The 14,518-nt window shown below is 36.5% G+C and overlaps 1 protein-coding gene across 1 annotated transcript; it reads right to left on the bottom strand.

Moving 5' to 3' along the window:
* Positions 1–760: 760 nt before the first annotated feature.
* tspeara (thrombospondin-type laminin G domain and EAR repeats a) lies at positions 761–12,846 on the bottom strand. Its single transcript, XM_052559220.1, has 12 exons — positions 12,148–12,846; positions 9,239–9,459; positions 8,238–8,464; positions 7,850–7,940; positions 7,584–7,740; positions 5,783–5,914; positions 5,257–5,489; positions 3,879–4,068; positions 2,683–2,915; positions 1,218–1,396; positions 1,043–1,144; positions 761–914 (listed from the first exon to the last, which is right to left on the bottom strand). Exons 1-12 carry the CDS (start codon positions 12,260–12,262, stop codon positions 761–763), a joined length of 2,034 nt encoding a protein of 677 aa, XP_052415180.1. The 5' UTR covers positions 12,263–12,846.
* Between the last annotated feature and the right edge of the window lie 1,672 nt (positions 12,847–14,518).

The raw sequence follows: 14,518 nt of genomic DNA on the forward strand, positions 1-14,518 counted from the left end.
CCTGTAGTTCTCCATGGTAACGGCCCTCCTTTGTGCAAGTAAACTTGTTTAGTTTAGAAGAACTACATATTTCCTTCAACTGGCTGTAGCTTGGCTTCATGGGTTCTGTAGTTTAAAGATTACATATTTATATAATAATCTGTTGTTAGAAACAAACGGCCTATACAAAATTAACGTATCACACATAAATGTTAAATCTTGAAACACTGATAAACCAGCAATAAAGTAAGATCAGTTTATTGTAGTGCAAAGAACAGGAGGTAAAATATTTTTTTTACACATAAATAATATTATTTAGTACATTATTTTACATTATTGATATAATATTAATTAAACATTGTATGCACGTTCCACAAATGATTGTGCCCTGTTTATGGAAAGTGTGTGTTGTAAATAAGTCACACAGAGCCTAAATGTTCTGTGCCCTTTCTATATTCACAGGATGTCCAATGTGCAGATGTTGACTTCTCAAATAGAATAGTCTTTAGCACAATATCATTTTAACAGTGATTTAAGGACGCATTTATGAGATTCACCACAAGTACACTAAGTTTATCTTGCATCTTGACAGTCCCTTTTACACAGATGAGGTAGTTTTCAGGAAGTATCAAACTCCATAATCCGTCAGTTTGATTGACTTCTCTGATATTAAAGGGCTTCTCATCAAAGTGTTAGTGGTTTGTAAGTCAAGAGAAGAGAACGATTCAACTTCTGTGGCATATGATAAAAATAAGCAAAAAATGAGCAACTGTTTGTGCCCTCAGTGGATCCTGAGCTTGAAGACTTTGGAGAGAGGTGCTTTGGCACTGGAGTACATCAGGTATGAACCCTCATCTGAGGTAAAGAACTCCCAGTCACTGCATCCAATAGTGGGTAACCGATGGACAGGAACAAAGCCCTCATATCCCTGCCATCTGCGAGAGACAAAAACAATGATACTTCATTTGCTTCAGTATTCATCTAAGTGAAATTTATAGGTTTACTTGTCTCTAAAAGACATGAGTTATGATCTGTGTATAATGTTTGAGCTTTCAATCATTACCTGTATATAACGCTGTTCAAAGAATAAGAAGCTCCATCATAAGAGTTGGCTACGACTAAGAAATGCTCATCTCCAACCGAAAAGAATTCCCAGTCCACCGCACTGTCATTTAAGAGGAAATCAAGTCAAAAGATGTGGACAATTGATTCTCAAATCTTTATTGTTCAGGCTTTACCTGTATGTTACAATATCTTGGAACTTGAGGAACATCTTGGTTGTCACATCAAGCTCATATATAGTTGAGTTGATGGTATAGAGGCTTGGTCCTCTCTCACACAGCATGTGTCCATTAGCAAGAGCTAGGAAGACTCTGTTTCCAATCTGAAACATCTCCCAGTCTGTAGCCCCAAATGTCTAGAGACATGCAGATAGTTTGAAGGGGGAAAACAGATTTGGTTTGGTAATAACAATACATTTTCAAAAGCATTCCTGCTGCCCTAGCTTTTATGAAAGATCTAGGTAAAAGCCTGCTTACACTATTTCTGATCAGTAGAAGTTAAACCTCAAAAGTATTTCTGTACTAGGTGAAGATACATTTATGGGAAACACAGTCCTGCTGAATTGACACTGACTGCATCCACAACTTCATGAGATCCATATCACATCACTGTGATGTATGACTTTGATTTTGTCAGTTGGTAAGATCTCAAGAATTTAATTATAGTGTAACATCATCTAAACACTTGATATTAACAAAAAAAAAAAAACTCTTCTTGTTCTGTTTCTTTCCCCCTGTAAAACACATCTGCACTCAGGGAAATTCCCTTCTGAAACGGCTGACAACATCACAAGCGGTTGTTAAGTCTGTTGACATGTACTTGAGATTTAGAGAAAATTCACCAATGATAAGATAATTGTTACATTTTTTTAAAACTTGAATGAAAGAAGTCACTACTTTTTCATCTGACTTCCGATTGCTAATTGAAGTCCTTTTTTATATTCAATAAAATGTTCTATTCAGCCAACTTATAGGCAGAATTCTCCAAAGAAATACTGCTATTAACTTGCCCAATTTAATTTACTCTGTGAAACAAAACTGATTTTTCCATACTTTTATTAATTTTAGGGCTTGGAAATTTTTGATTTTGGAGTTTCCCATCCACTTCAGTTGTACTTAAAAAAAACAAAGTGCAGCTTATTTATAATAAATCTAAGCCCAGTACACATGAACAGACATATCCTATATCAATTTTTTCCTTTTGATTAAGTAAAAATATATTTTATATTCAGTAAAATCATATGCAGTAAAGAATGAAAAGTTTGTGACATCAGGATTTCAAGCAATAAATCTCTTCAGCAGTGGTTCAGGGTCTTTTACGGTGGTTAAAGCGTCTGTTCACCCTATACTTAAACAATCCCAGCTACACCACAGATGCCTCAGGGTGATTCTTGAAGAACAGGTGTCAGGTACATATAAAAAAAAAAAGTTGCAATGGGAAACACCTACATGAGTCCATCATTTATCTTTATCATGCGTGTGTCATGATTCTCCACTTCATTTACCTGTAATATTTTTCTTAATGTGCAAGAAATGTATGTACACCAGTGTTTCCACTCAAAATAAGTTCTAAATGATCAGAAAGTTCCAGAATCTTGCATCCATCACAGACATTTTGAAATGTAATGTTTTCTAAACTCACCCTTATGGTCTGAAAGAGCTGAAAGGCTCCATTAAGCCAGATGTAGATGGATGAATCTATTTGGGTGGAGGTACCGTCAAATGCATTGGCCACGGCTAGGAAGTGGTAGGGCCCTACGGTAAAAAACTCCAGGTCATAAGCTCCTGATGTCGAGATGGTTTGGTTTACCTCAAATGTCTTAGTGCCAGGGTTCCACTTATAAATAACGCTGTCAATGTTGTGATTTCCATTCTCTGAAAGGGATGACAGGAGCATAGGTTAAGGGTTTGAAATGATAATAAATGTAACGAATGGTACCTATTTTAAGAGCAGTAACAAAATAAAATGCTGATAACATCTGCTGAACTGCATCAGAGGCTCCAAACATATCTGTCCATACAATAACAGTCTAAATAATTCAGTTGTTTTCATGTATTTGAAGGAAGTCTCTTATGCTAACCAAGACTGTATTTATTTGATCACAAATAGAGGAAAACTGTGTTTTTGAGTGGGAGAAAAAAAAGTGTAGTTGCGAGATATATTTTTGCAATATATACACTCATAACTCTAAATTTTTTATGCACTTGCACTTTCACTTTCACATCTTACAATTTATAATTTTTATATCTTGACTTTCTTCCCTCAGAAAACTGAGTTTAAATATCGCAAAAAAAGGTAATTTTGACTCCTTAATTTCACAAATCTGACTTTTCTTCTGAGAATTGCATTAATATATAATTCTTATATCTCGCAATTCAGAGTAATGAAATGTGAACTCGGAATGGAGAAAATAGTCATAATTGTGAGATTAAAAGTCGCAGTTACTTTTATAATTTATTTATTTATTTATTTATTTATTCCATGGCGGAAGTGGGTTTCCAAAGATTTGCGCACTGTAAACTCAGAATTTAAAGGGAAAAAAGACAACTGTGATATATTAATTATTCTGTGACGGAACAGGCTTCCATACTGAACAATATTCGTTCACTGTGTAGTTAAAATATTTTATATTTTATATTATTATATATTACATTTTTTGCTACACAGATGAAGTCATATGGGCTTGGGAAGCATGACGGTGAGAATGAATCTTCATTTTGCAGCAAACGTTTATGGTGTGGGGTGAACGGAGAAGCATTTAGCAGTATTTTAGGGCAGTTATGTATAAGCCTATTAGGCAACAGGGAATCACTTGGTTCAGCTATTGTTGGACCAACCTGTTCGGTGATTAGCCACAGCTAAAAAAGCTTCATTATTGATATGAAAGGCCTCCCAGTCACGGGCGCTGTGCGTCTCCAGGGTCTGATAACGCACAAACTTCAGCCTCTTATTACTCCACCTATAGATCACAGACAGCTCTCGCTCTCCGTCCACTGGGCCCACAGAGTTCGACACCGCCAAGAACATCTGGCACACATACAACACACACAGTGATAAATGAGCCTGATACAAACTAACTGAGATAAAGTAATACCTATCAGTCAGCCCGTCATTTGGCTATCATGAATCCAGCTCGCTAAATTTAGACCCGTGTGAAGATCAGCTGGTAGATATTGCACTATAAAGCCTAGTATGAGTCATAATTTCATTCAAGCGAAGAGTTTAGTGATGTTTTAACTGATACAAATACAAACTCTGTGATATAATGATGATGATGATAGTCGTGAGGGGCTGCAGGTTTCAACAAAGAACCTTTATTACTTCCTATTCTTTATAATTCAAGATCTGTGTGATATAATTAAGACTAAACCATTTCACTGCAGACAGACAGATGTGTATAAATGATTCATTCGGGGAAGGGAAAGCATCAGACTTGAAATTAATTTCTGTGATTGACTACACTAGTGATTTAAAGTTATTGCATACGTTTGTAGTGAGTGTAAGAAACACCACATCAAAACACACCTGTCTCCTGCAGTGTAGTGTAAAGTCTGTTCTCTGTGGAAAACATGCACACTTATGGTACTGAATCAGATCTAGTGTATCTCTAAACCCAGTCTCAGTTCTTACCTGCCCCTTACCTCATTCCTGACTGTAAGTCTCCCTTAACATTTCACCTCAGGCCTAATTCTTTCCTAATGAAGTGCCAATCACTGCTCTCTGTACAACCTTTGCCTGTCTAACTGAAAATGTAAGTCCTCTGTTTAATGTGTTTCTCATTGACGTGATCTTCATTGTTTTTAAATTGATATATTTTATTCATTTTAAGACTGCGACTTCATTTTACAGTGTTAATATCTTAGATTATTTTTTAATTGTTGTTTTTTTGTTAATTTTTTTTTTTGTAAAAGTTTTATTTTTATATAAGACACAATTATTATTAAAACACACACAAAAACTACAATTAAAAAGATGGCTATGGGATCTAACTGTCAAAAGATTGTGGTAAAGAAATAACCAAAATGTGGAAATTCATATATATAAAAATCAGTACAATGATTCTTTTACTATTATTTTTTATATATTTTTTTAATGTTTTAACAGAATTTTAAAAATCTGATTAAATTGAAATATTTCATATGTTAACTCTATATTTGTGGACAGCTGCACCAGTTCACAGTTTTAGACTTTGACCACATTAATCTCTCTTCTCACCTTCCTCTCTATAGTAAACTGTTTCCATGCCTGGGCCTTGAAGGTGCTGATGTTCTGGTAGAGCTGGAATTGGCCGTGGTTCCAGCGGTAGATGGCAGAGCCTGGTTTGTCGGACCGATGAGCCATAGCAGCAAACAGGCCAACAGAGGGAATCTGGAAGAGCTCAATGTCCAGCGTCTCTGAGGTGGTGTAGAGGTTCTGGTAATCGTCTACATAGTCTAGTCTGTCTTTCTCTGTAGATTGAATAGCATTAAATAGAGCTGCTGAGACTTCATCTAACATAACATTTGTGTGTGTGTGTGTGTGTGTGTTTTCAATAAGTATGTCAAACTATGGTAAAAATAAAAATGTTAGCCTGAATGCACTGTAAGTTGCTTTGGATAAAAGCGTCTGCTAAATGCATAAATTTCATTTCATTCAAACTACACCCATGAAATTGACTTGACAGGTCATAATTATAAAGTTCAAATTAAACAGTTTGTTTTAAACGTAAAATAATAATAAAAAGTGATCTCTAGTTTCCTACCTTGCAGCATAGAGTGCCAGTATGCACCATCACATAAGAAAAGGCCTCTTTTAAGAGTGTCAAACCAGAGCTGTCCCTGCTCTGCCGAAGTACATGCTGGTTTAGAACCCAGAGTCACACGGACCTCCGTCTCTGAAATCAGAATGCAAATATACAGAGTAAATATGTTTACATTAAAGTAATATTTCTTTTTGAATGGCATTAAAATAAATCTGTGATTTAATGGATTATTAAAATATTTGTTTTATGTTAATGAAATCGGATGACTAATTGTAATGGGTATCCTTCATCAAAAGAATATGGATATGAAACAAATGTTTCAGCGTTTCATCACAAGCGAAACAATCTGTCTAGTCTGCTCCAGCTGGGAGGGTGTTAAAGTATCATCCAAGGTATGTAATCTAGATCAAAGCTGCCATTAGCTAATTTAAATTGTCAATACAAGTGATATAAACACAGCAATGTTTGCCATGCCCGAGATGTGTGCCAGCGTAAACCCACACCCACTCAATCACTGACAGCTCTCACTGCAAGCAGCACAACCTCTGTTTTCTTTTTCAGAGCGAAACAAGTGTTCAATGTTTAGTTTGGGACCATAACTCAATCTGACCACGGGCGAGATGTCATCGGTGTGGTCTCTCACACCACAGATCTGCTCTTTTCTTCAAAATGTTGTCCATGGCGCCAGTCATGATACAATATTTTTTTATTGTAATGGTTGAGTGTAATTCAGTGTTAGCATTGGCTAGGCTGAAACAGTTCATCCAGAAAGTAAAGAAGGGCCTACAACTCTGTGTAGAGAGGAGAACCGCCCAGAAGAACAACCATCTCTGCAGCACTCCACCAATCAGGCCAGAGAGAAGCCGCTCCTCAGGAAAAGGCACATGACAGGCTACCTTGAGCTTGCCAGAATGCACCTGAAGGGGAAGCATTATGTCTGGGGGAAACCAGGCACCGCTCAACACCTGGCTAATACCATCCCTAGTGAGGTATGGTGGTGGTAGCATGATGCTGTGAGGATTTTTTCAGCAGCAGGAATTGGGAGACTAGTCAAGATAGAGGGAAAGATTGCAGCAATCATCCTCGAAGAAAACCTGGACCTCAGACTGGGGCGATGGTTTTGTCTTCCAACAGGACAAGGACCCTAAGCACATAAATTGAAAAAGGAGTGGCTATGTACCACTCGGTGAATGTCTTTGAGGGGCCCTGCCGAATCCCCAGACTTAAACCCTCTTTGAACATCTCTGGAGAGATCTGAAAATGGCTGTGCACCCATGCTCCCTATCCAACCTGATTGAGCTTGAGAGGTCCTGCTAAGAAGAATGGGAGAAACTGCCCAGAAATAGGTGTGCCAACAAAGTTCAACAAAGTATTGAATAAAGGCTGTGAATACTTATGAACATTTTTTTTTTCTTTCGTGTTGTCATTATGGGGTATTGTTTGCTGAATTTTAAGGAAATAATTAATTTAATCCATTTTGGAATAAGGCTGTAACATAAAATATGGAAAAAGTGAAGTGCTGTGAATACATTCTGGATGCACTGTATGTTTAAATAGCTTTTTTTCTTTTAAGTATCTCAGTATTTTATTTTGCCTCTATATGTGCATATATTGTCATAGAACACAAGGCTTTTTAAATTATATCAGTTATTCTTTTAATAATATAATCTAATTTTATATCGTACAATTTTTAGGATGCCTTTGTGTGCCAAACAGACCAAAATTAAGATGCTATTCATTGATGGCAACCGCTATAATAGTTGAAACTGTAATTGTGTTCTAGTCAATATTTTAGTTTTACCGTATGGAGGAAGCAGGACGTCATTCTGTTGGGATTTCACTGGCAGGTTTGACAGGATTGTAGGGATAGAAAGCTCAACCAATGAGGGTTCGAAAGAGGGACAAACACGTGGTGTCGCGTCTGATCCAGGCAAAAGGACGAGCTGCCGCAGTAAACCCTTAAGAAAAAAGACAGATCATCATCTTACCAACACATATGTTTGTGTGTACGTAAATATAATTTTAAATGATGCAAATTAAATAGCAATATCAGAATCCAATGCTCACAGAGAAGAGGCCTTTCCACTTCCTTTGACTTCCAATGTGGAATCTAGATCCATCAGTGCTGAGATCAGAGGGAAATGGCTGTTTATGGACCCTGAAACCCATCAGGGAACGTACATTACTCACAGATCTCAACTTTGAGATGCAGCATTATATTTCGTTTCTGGATGTATTTTTGTGGTTTGGAAAAATTCTGCTTCACTATTTCAATACTATTACATAATAAAATGAAATTTGCATTTATTATGCATCTTATTGTTCAAGAATTCGAGAGTGCAAGAATATGTGCACATTTTGACCAAGAAATTGTAACCAAAAAACAAAATTCAGCTCTGAGGTGATCTATACGCCTATATCTTATGGGGTCTTTCTACTACCGTCACAGACTCACAGTTCCAGTGGGATGCCGCAGTCCAGGGTGAGGGTGGCATGGTGACCGCTGATGGCTAACACCATGCTGTGCCAGTGGTTGTCCGCCAGGCGGATTCTTTTAAAGCTGAGACGCTGCCTCCCCATTGAGCCCTGATAGATGAGATGCACTTTCTCTTTAGAGAAACGTATGCTAAGTAGGAGTTGATCTACATCCTCCTTCACCACAGCGAACAAGTACTCATTCTTCTGAAAAACAGCAAGCACAGATTGAGTTCATAGAGACAGGAAATATTAGAGTTTAGGTTTTGCTTGTCTTTTATTTGGCTTATTCAAAATACCATTGATGTAATATAAAAAATAAAAAATAAAGTATTTAAAGAAATAGTTTCCCAAAAATTAAAATTCTGTCATCATTTACTCCCCCTCATGTCGTTTTAAACTTGCATGACTTTCTTTCTTCTGATGAACATAGAATATATTTTGAAGATTGTTGATAACCAAAATAAATCAGTTACCATTGACTTTCATGATGAAATATAAAAGAAAATATTTGGAAATTTATTTGAAATATTTTACGATAACATTTTTTTTATTTATTTTAATCCCTCACCAAAATCTATTTAAAATTTATGCTAACTATATGCGGTAAACGGTGAAGCTCAATGACATATACTTTTGAAACTGAAAATCAAGTTTATCATGTTATCAAGTTAATCATCATTTAACAAAATTTCTTTAATGTGAAAAATAAATACAAATATTTTTAAATATATATATATATATTTGTGCTTTCAAACAATTAATCGTATCCAAAATATAAGAGAAGATTTCAGTTCTAGTGAAATGATCACATGACTACAATGCACCAGAGTGCAACCCTGATTGAGTTTGGAGTAAAATATCATATCTCAAACAAAAAAAATATCTGTTTACAAATTTTGAGACTTATTTAATAGCTGACTGGGACACAAGCGTCTGACCCTTTGCCGATCTGTGCATTAGATGACATTATAAGCATACCTTCATTCTGGTGTGAGACACTTTTACAGTGGCCACTATGGAGAATTCTGCTGGGAAGAGAGGGCAGTTAATGAAGAGCTGAGAGGATGGAAAGGTGAGTGCCTGCGTAGGACTGAAGAACTGGATCCCACGAGCACCTCCCTCCTGCACGATACGGACCCCAGACAGAGCCTCTCCGTTACGGGGCAGCACCCGAGACAACAGGTCCACTGGATGGAGATCTGGAGAGGGAGAGGAGAAAGATTACAGAGAGGAGTTGAAGAGCACATGCCAAAAACAAGGTTGAGCATTACATGGTCCAGTTAGCCCCTCCAAACAATCAGCATTTTCAGGACATTATTTTCCTTGTGGTTGCTATTCTGATTTTATTTCTCAGGTGATTGACTCTAACACTTCTGTGCCTAGATTTGAGTTAGCCATTAGCCATTAGAAGATGGGAGCAAAAAGTTTGCATGCTTCAGAGTTTGTCTGCGCCAAGTGAATAACATGCGGTTCATGAGAAAACTAATGGATGGATTTCTCCAGGTATTGCAGACTACCTTAATTCCATCAAGTTTGACAACCAGCAAGTGTCCAACAATATTTTGCATTCATTTTGACCATAGCTGTATGTTTTAATACAACAAAAATTAATCTATTTTTGAAATTGCATGAATGTGCCATCATTCTTTAAAATAAATAGCACTAAATTTGATGCATTGTTATGTAATGCTATTTACATTTATGTGTTTGGCAGGCATTTTTTACATTTATTTAGTGACTTACATTGTATGTAAGGTACACATTTTATCACTTCTTGCTTTCCCATGACCTTCGCATTGATATCAGTTTAAGCTACAGCAAGGCTATGAAATCCATTCATGTGGCTTATGAATCAGAATACCTTTGGTGGCCAGTGTATTTTTGCATCTGCCGTTCAGAATAGCTCTTGATATAGTTTATCTCCCAAAGTATGCAAATTGCCTTCCATGCAAAATATACAGCGGAAAGAGGGAGAGACAGAATATTTATCAGCTCTCCCAGGTTCACAGAATTTACAAAACCCTGATATTTGATTTACTGTCATTATATAATGGCATGGTTTAAAAACGTGTAATTGTCGGCACCGATAGCCTTGTGGGCATTGCACGGACACGGTGCCATTGTGCTACGGGCGTTCCGAGTTTGAATCCCAACCCAGTGGCTCTTCGCTTCCTGTCAGCTCTGACCTGTCCTTTCATAATAAAGGTAAAAATGCCTTAAAATAAAATCTTAAAAACGTATAATGTTTTTATTAGCACCTCAAGTCTATGAATTCATAGGATCCATTGTTTTCCTCAAAAGTGTACTAAATCACTATTTTGGATGAAAATGAAGTACATTTAATGACCGCATAAGTTGGAACTGATGTTCTTGTATGTTTTCCTTTTTAATTAATTTCCAAACTAGATATAAATGTGTAAGATGCTTCAAATGAGAACACACACGCTGATGACACAGAGATGTCATCTATAGATGATCAGTGACAGGGCTGCAGTTCCCTAAACATTCTCAACATTCTTTGGTTCGTCCACATTATTGTGGTATTTACAGCTTCTATTGTAATAACAGTCCTTCAGTTGAGCTCATTGCCCTAATTATGGACCATTCAGATGGTTTGCTCTTGACATACAAAAGCAATATTTTAAAATACCACTTCAGGAATTTACTTTGGTGATCTTCTGGTAAACTCTTTTTCATATTAGCATTTTTCATTTTCTCATTTCTTTTGCACTGGTATCTAATGTAATTGCCTTCGTGGTATGAAAATGGAAGAATTTAAGCCCCAGGGATGTCGCCGGGTTTGAGAAGAGTTTTACATTTTTCCGTTGTAGAGACCAAGCCGTGAATCAGCATGACAACATGGATTCACCACCAGTCTTCTGAAGCTGCCCTTCTCTCATAGTGAAAGCTTTTGTGTGGCACAGATTACACAAATTAGAAAGCATTCATTTCTTCTATTAAAGGGATAGTTCAGCGAAAAATGGATTTCTGTCATCATTTACTTACCCTCAAGTTGTTCCAAACACAAAAGATGCTTTGAAGAATGTTGGTAAGTCAACAGTTTCTGTTCCTTATTGACTTGGAAGTCAATGGGGACCAGCAACTGATTGGTTACTGTCATTTTTCAAAATATCTTCTATTATGTTCAGCTAAAGAAAGAAATTCATACAGGTTTGGATCAAACTAAATGATGACATTACTTTCATTTTTGGGTGAACCATCCCTTTAAGTGAAATTGTGGTGGTCAATTAGAGTTTATTATAATGACAAATTGGATTTGTATTGGCTGAAAATAAAATTGTGAGTGTCCTGCCATGTCATTCCCACAATAACAAACAACTTTTGTCCTTATATAATAAAGTTAAAAACTGGCTACCAAGGGCACAAACATTAATTCTCGAGAGAAATGAGAGACACAAACAATCTGACCTGTAATTTAGTAATTATGTGAAGAGTGTAAAAATATCATCTAATTAGGTGTGATTAGTATAAATAAAATTCCAGCTATTAAAGTAAGTAGTAAGTATAAAGATATTATCATTTTCACCACAGTTGTGAATGACATTACTAGGTTTTTAGTATCCACAGTTGAAGAACTGTCTTTCTATACACACAATACACACTCAGATTGTGGATTTACAGTTTCATTCAAGATCTTTATAGTCTGGACCTGATCTAATCTGAAGGATTTTATTACATAGGAAGTCACTTTTATTTAGCGTCTGCTGATAGAGAGATAAACAGATTGTAGTAAGCTAACAGTGCTTTAAAGATTAACATTTTGTTGTCTTACAATGAACAGAAGGCAAATCAATATTATTCAGCTATTGCATTGAAAATACTGGTAATTAGAGAGCAAATAAGCAGGGTTAAGTGTGGTATCTCACCTGTACAGGGTTTCCATGGTACTACGGTCACACTCTCTGTCAGGGGCAGAAGCAGTAGTATCAACTGCAGTGCACGTAGCCATGATGATGGCACCAACTTATGCTGTCCTTCCATTAGTTATTGATTTGCCGATTAAAAAAAAGTCCTTACAAACTCTTGATTGGCCACAAAAATGTCCTAAACATGAAATTCATAAAGCTGTCTGCTGGTCAAGATGCCTTTATGTTCTGTTTCCTTTGCTCCTTGGCCTGTCCAGAAGAGGGTCTGTCCATCATTGTTTTATTTTAAGAAAATAATCAGTTCAACACCAATGAGCCATTAGCTACTTAAAGTGATTTCTTTAAAAAAAAAAAAAAAAAGACATGCAAATAGCAAGCACTGGGTACTGTTCCAATACACAATACAAACTAAATGAAAATTCAGTTTCTTCTCAGGAAAGTCCTTCCTCATCCACTTAATCATTAACAAGCAGGTCAAACGAGTCTGAAGTCCTGAACATCCACAAGCCTGCGCTTTTCCTCTCTTCTTCCCCTTAGCTCAGGTGCGCAGAGGCGTCCACAAAGCAGCAGTTAATTCACCTGTCACCTGCAGGTTCAGCACGTTAACAGATCACAACTACAACTGAGAGCTCAAGGGGCAAAAGCGGTGTATTTAGAGAGACATTCAAATGAAACCATGTCAACACGAGAGGAGGGGCTCAGAAGGAGGTACAGAGGCTGAGAGAAAGGCAGACAGACAGAAAGGGAGAGATTTCCTGCGGTCCTAATCTCAGTATTTCATTGCTTCATAACCCTCCTCCCTCCCTCTCTCTCTCTCTCTCTCTGTTTTATTTTCTGCCTCTGGGTGGAGTCCCTCTCTGTGCCCAGATCTGGTTCTCAGTCTCACTTTGATTTTTTTTTTTTTTTCTTGTTGACCTTTGCTGATCTGAACTCAAAACACTCCTTACCAACAAGTAAGTGTAAAGGTAAAAAAAAATTAAAATAATACTAATACTAATAAAAAAATTTGTTACACAGCAAACAATTACTTTCTTAATTATTCCAATTATTATGCAAGATAAATTATTTGAGATGTATCATTGTAAATTAGCATATTTTTAACACATTTTGAATTAACTGGCCATTATCTGTAAGTGCAAACAATTAATTTTAAGTATTACTTTCAAGTAAAGTCACCTTTATGTAATGCTTTATTTAAAACAGATAGAATCAAAGCAACTTCACAGTAATAAACGGAAAGAATCAATTATGTAAACTTCAAAAAAATCAAATATGAGACCAATTCAAACTATGACTAACTTCAATTCAGCTCGTGAGTGAGTCAGTTCTGCTCAGTTCAGTTCAGTTCCATATGCAAAGTTTATCAATTAGGAAACAAGTTCATTTCAGCTGAGCAGCTTCCCAGCTCCCAAAAAAGATATAATAATGTTTTTTTAACGTTCCCATTGGTTACATATGTTAATTCTTAATATTCCTATATATAACGAATTGGTGTGAATTCATATTATCATTTCATATGGTTTTCTTCAGCTCCATTTCAGTTAGTTCAAGGGTTTGAAGTTCTAGCAGGGCTAGTTAAAGATGATGCCATGACTTTTTGCAAATTAAAAAAAAATTAGAGTTTGAGATTTCAATTAAATAGTTATGATTAAGGATTAAAAATTAAAAATGAAGTTTAGGATAGATAACAAATGACATTTTTTAAAACTAAGAATTGTAAATTAAGATGAATGACTGAAAGGTTCAGACTGATCTCCAAACCATGTGGCAGTGGCAACAGGAACAGGAAGTCAAAATAGTAGTAAATAGTAAAACAGTTTGGTTTTATTATCCACTATAAAGAAATGGCCAGATCACTTCAATAATCATTTATCCACACCTGTTCTCAACAAGCTGCTTGATTTGAGGGATCATTCATGTCTGTTATATCCCAGTCTAGTTTTCCCAGCAGCTGTTCTCAGTCTCGGTCTCTCCATCTTCTGGTACTTTCTGGGATGCACAATGACTAAATGATGTGGGTTTGACTAATAGTGAGGCATGTACTGCAGCTACAGTTCTTCAACACATAGTCGACTTATAGTTCTTCCTTACCTGTAAATTTGAGCAATATTAATAGTGATGCTTGGCTTAGCAATCTTTTAAAGCTGCGGTAGGGAACTTTTGACGCTCTAGCGGTTAATAAACAGAACTGCTTGCGTCTTGCGGAAGAACATCGTAGCCGGAACTACTTCTCTCTGTTTATGTCTATGAAGAATCACAAAGGTACTGGGTTACTCCGCCGCGGTATCCCCGAAGCAATCTAAAATAGTCCGAATATAAACACTTATTTTAGGTGCACCCTAGTGATTCAGGACAAGCTAAAAACACGGTT

The sequence above is a fragment of the Carassius gibelio genome, chromosome B6 (genome assembly GCF_023724105.1).
Source record: "Carassius gibelio isolate Cgi1373 ecotype wild population from Czech Republic chromosome B6, carGib1.2-hapl.c, whole genome shotgun sequence".
NCBI classification, from domain to species: Eukaryota; Metazoa; Chordata; class Actinopteri; order Cypriniformes; family Cyprinidae; genus Carassius; species Carassius gibelio.

Excerpts from the sequence above, each read along its gene's own strand:
- tspeara (XM_052559220.1), bottom strand. The coding sequence starts at position 12,262 with ATGGAAGGACAGCATAAGTTGGTGCCATCATCATGGCTACGTGCACTG. Across the intron at positions 1,397-2,682 it reads AGCTCTTTCAGACCATAAGG|ACATTTGGGGCTACAGACTG; the intron begins GTGAGTTTAGAA and ends GCATGTCTCTAG. Across the intron at positions 915-1,042 it reads TTGAACAGCGTTATATACAG|ATGGCAGGGATATGAGGGCT; the intron begins GTAATGATTGAA and ends TGTCTCTCGCAG.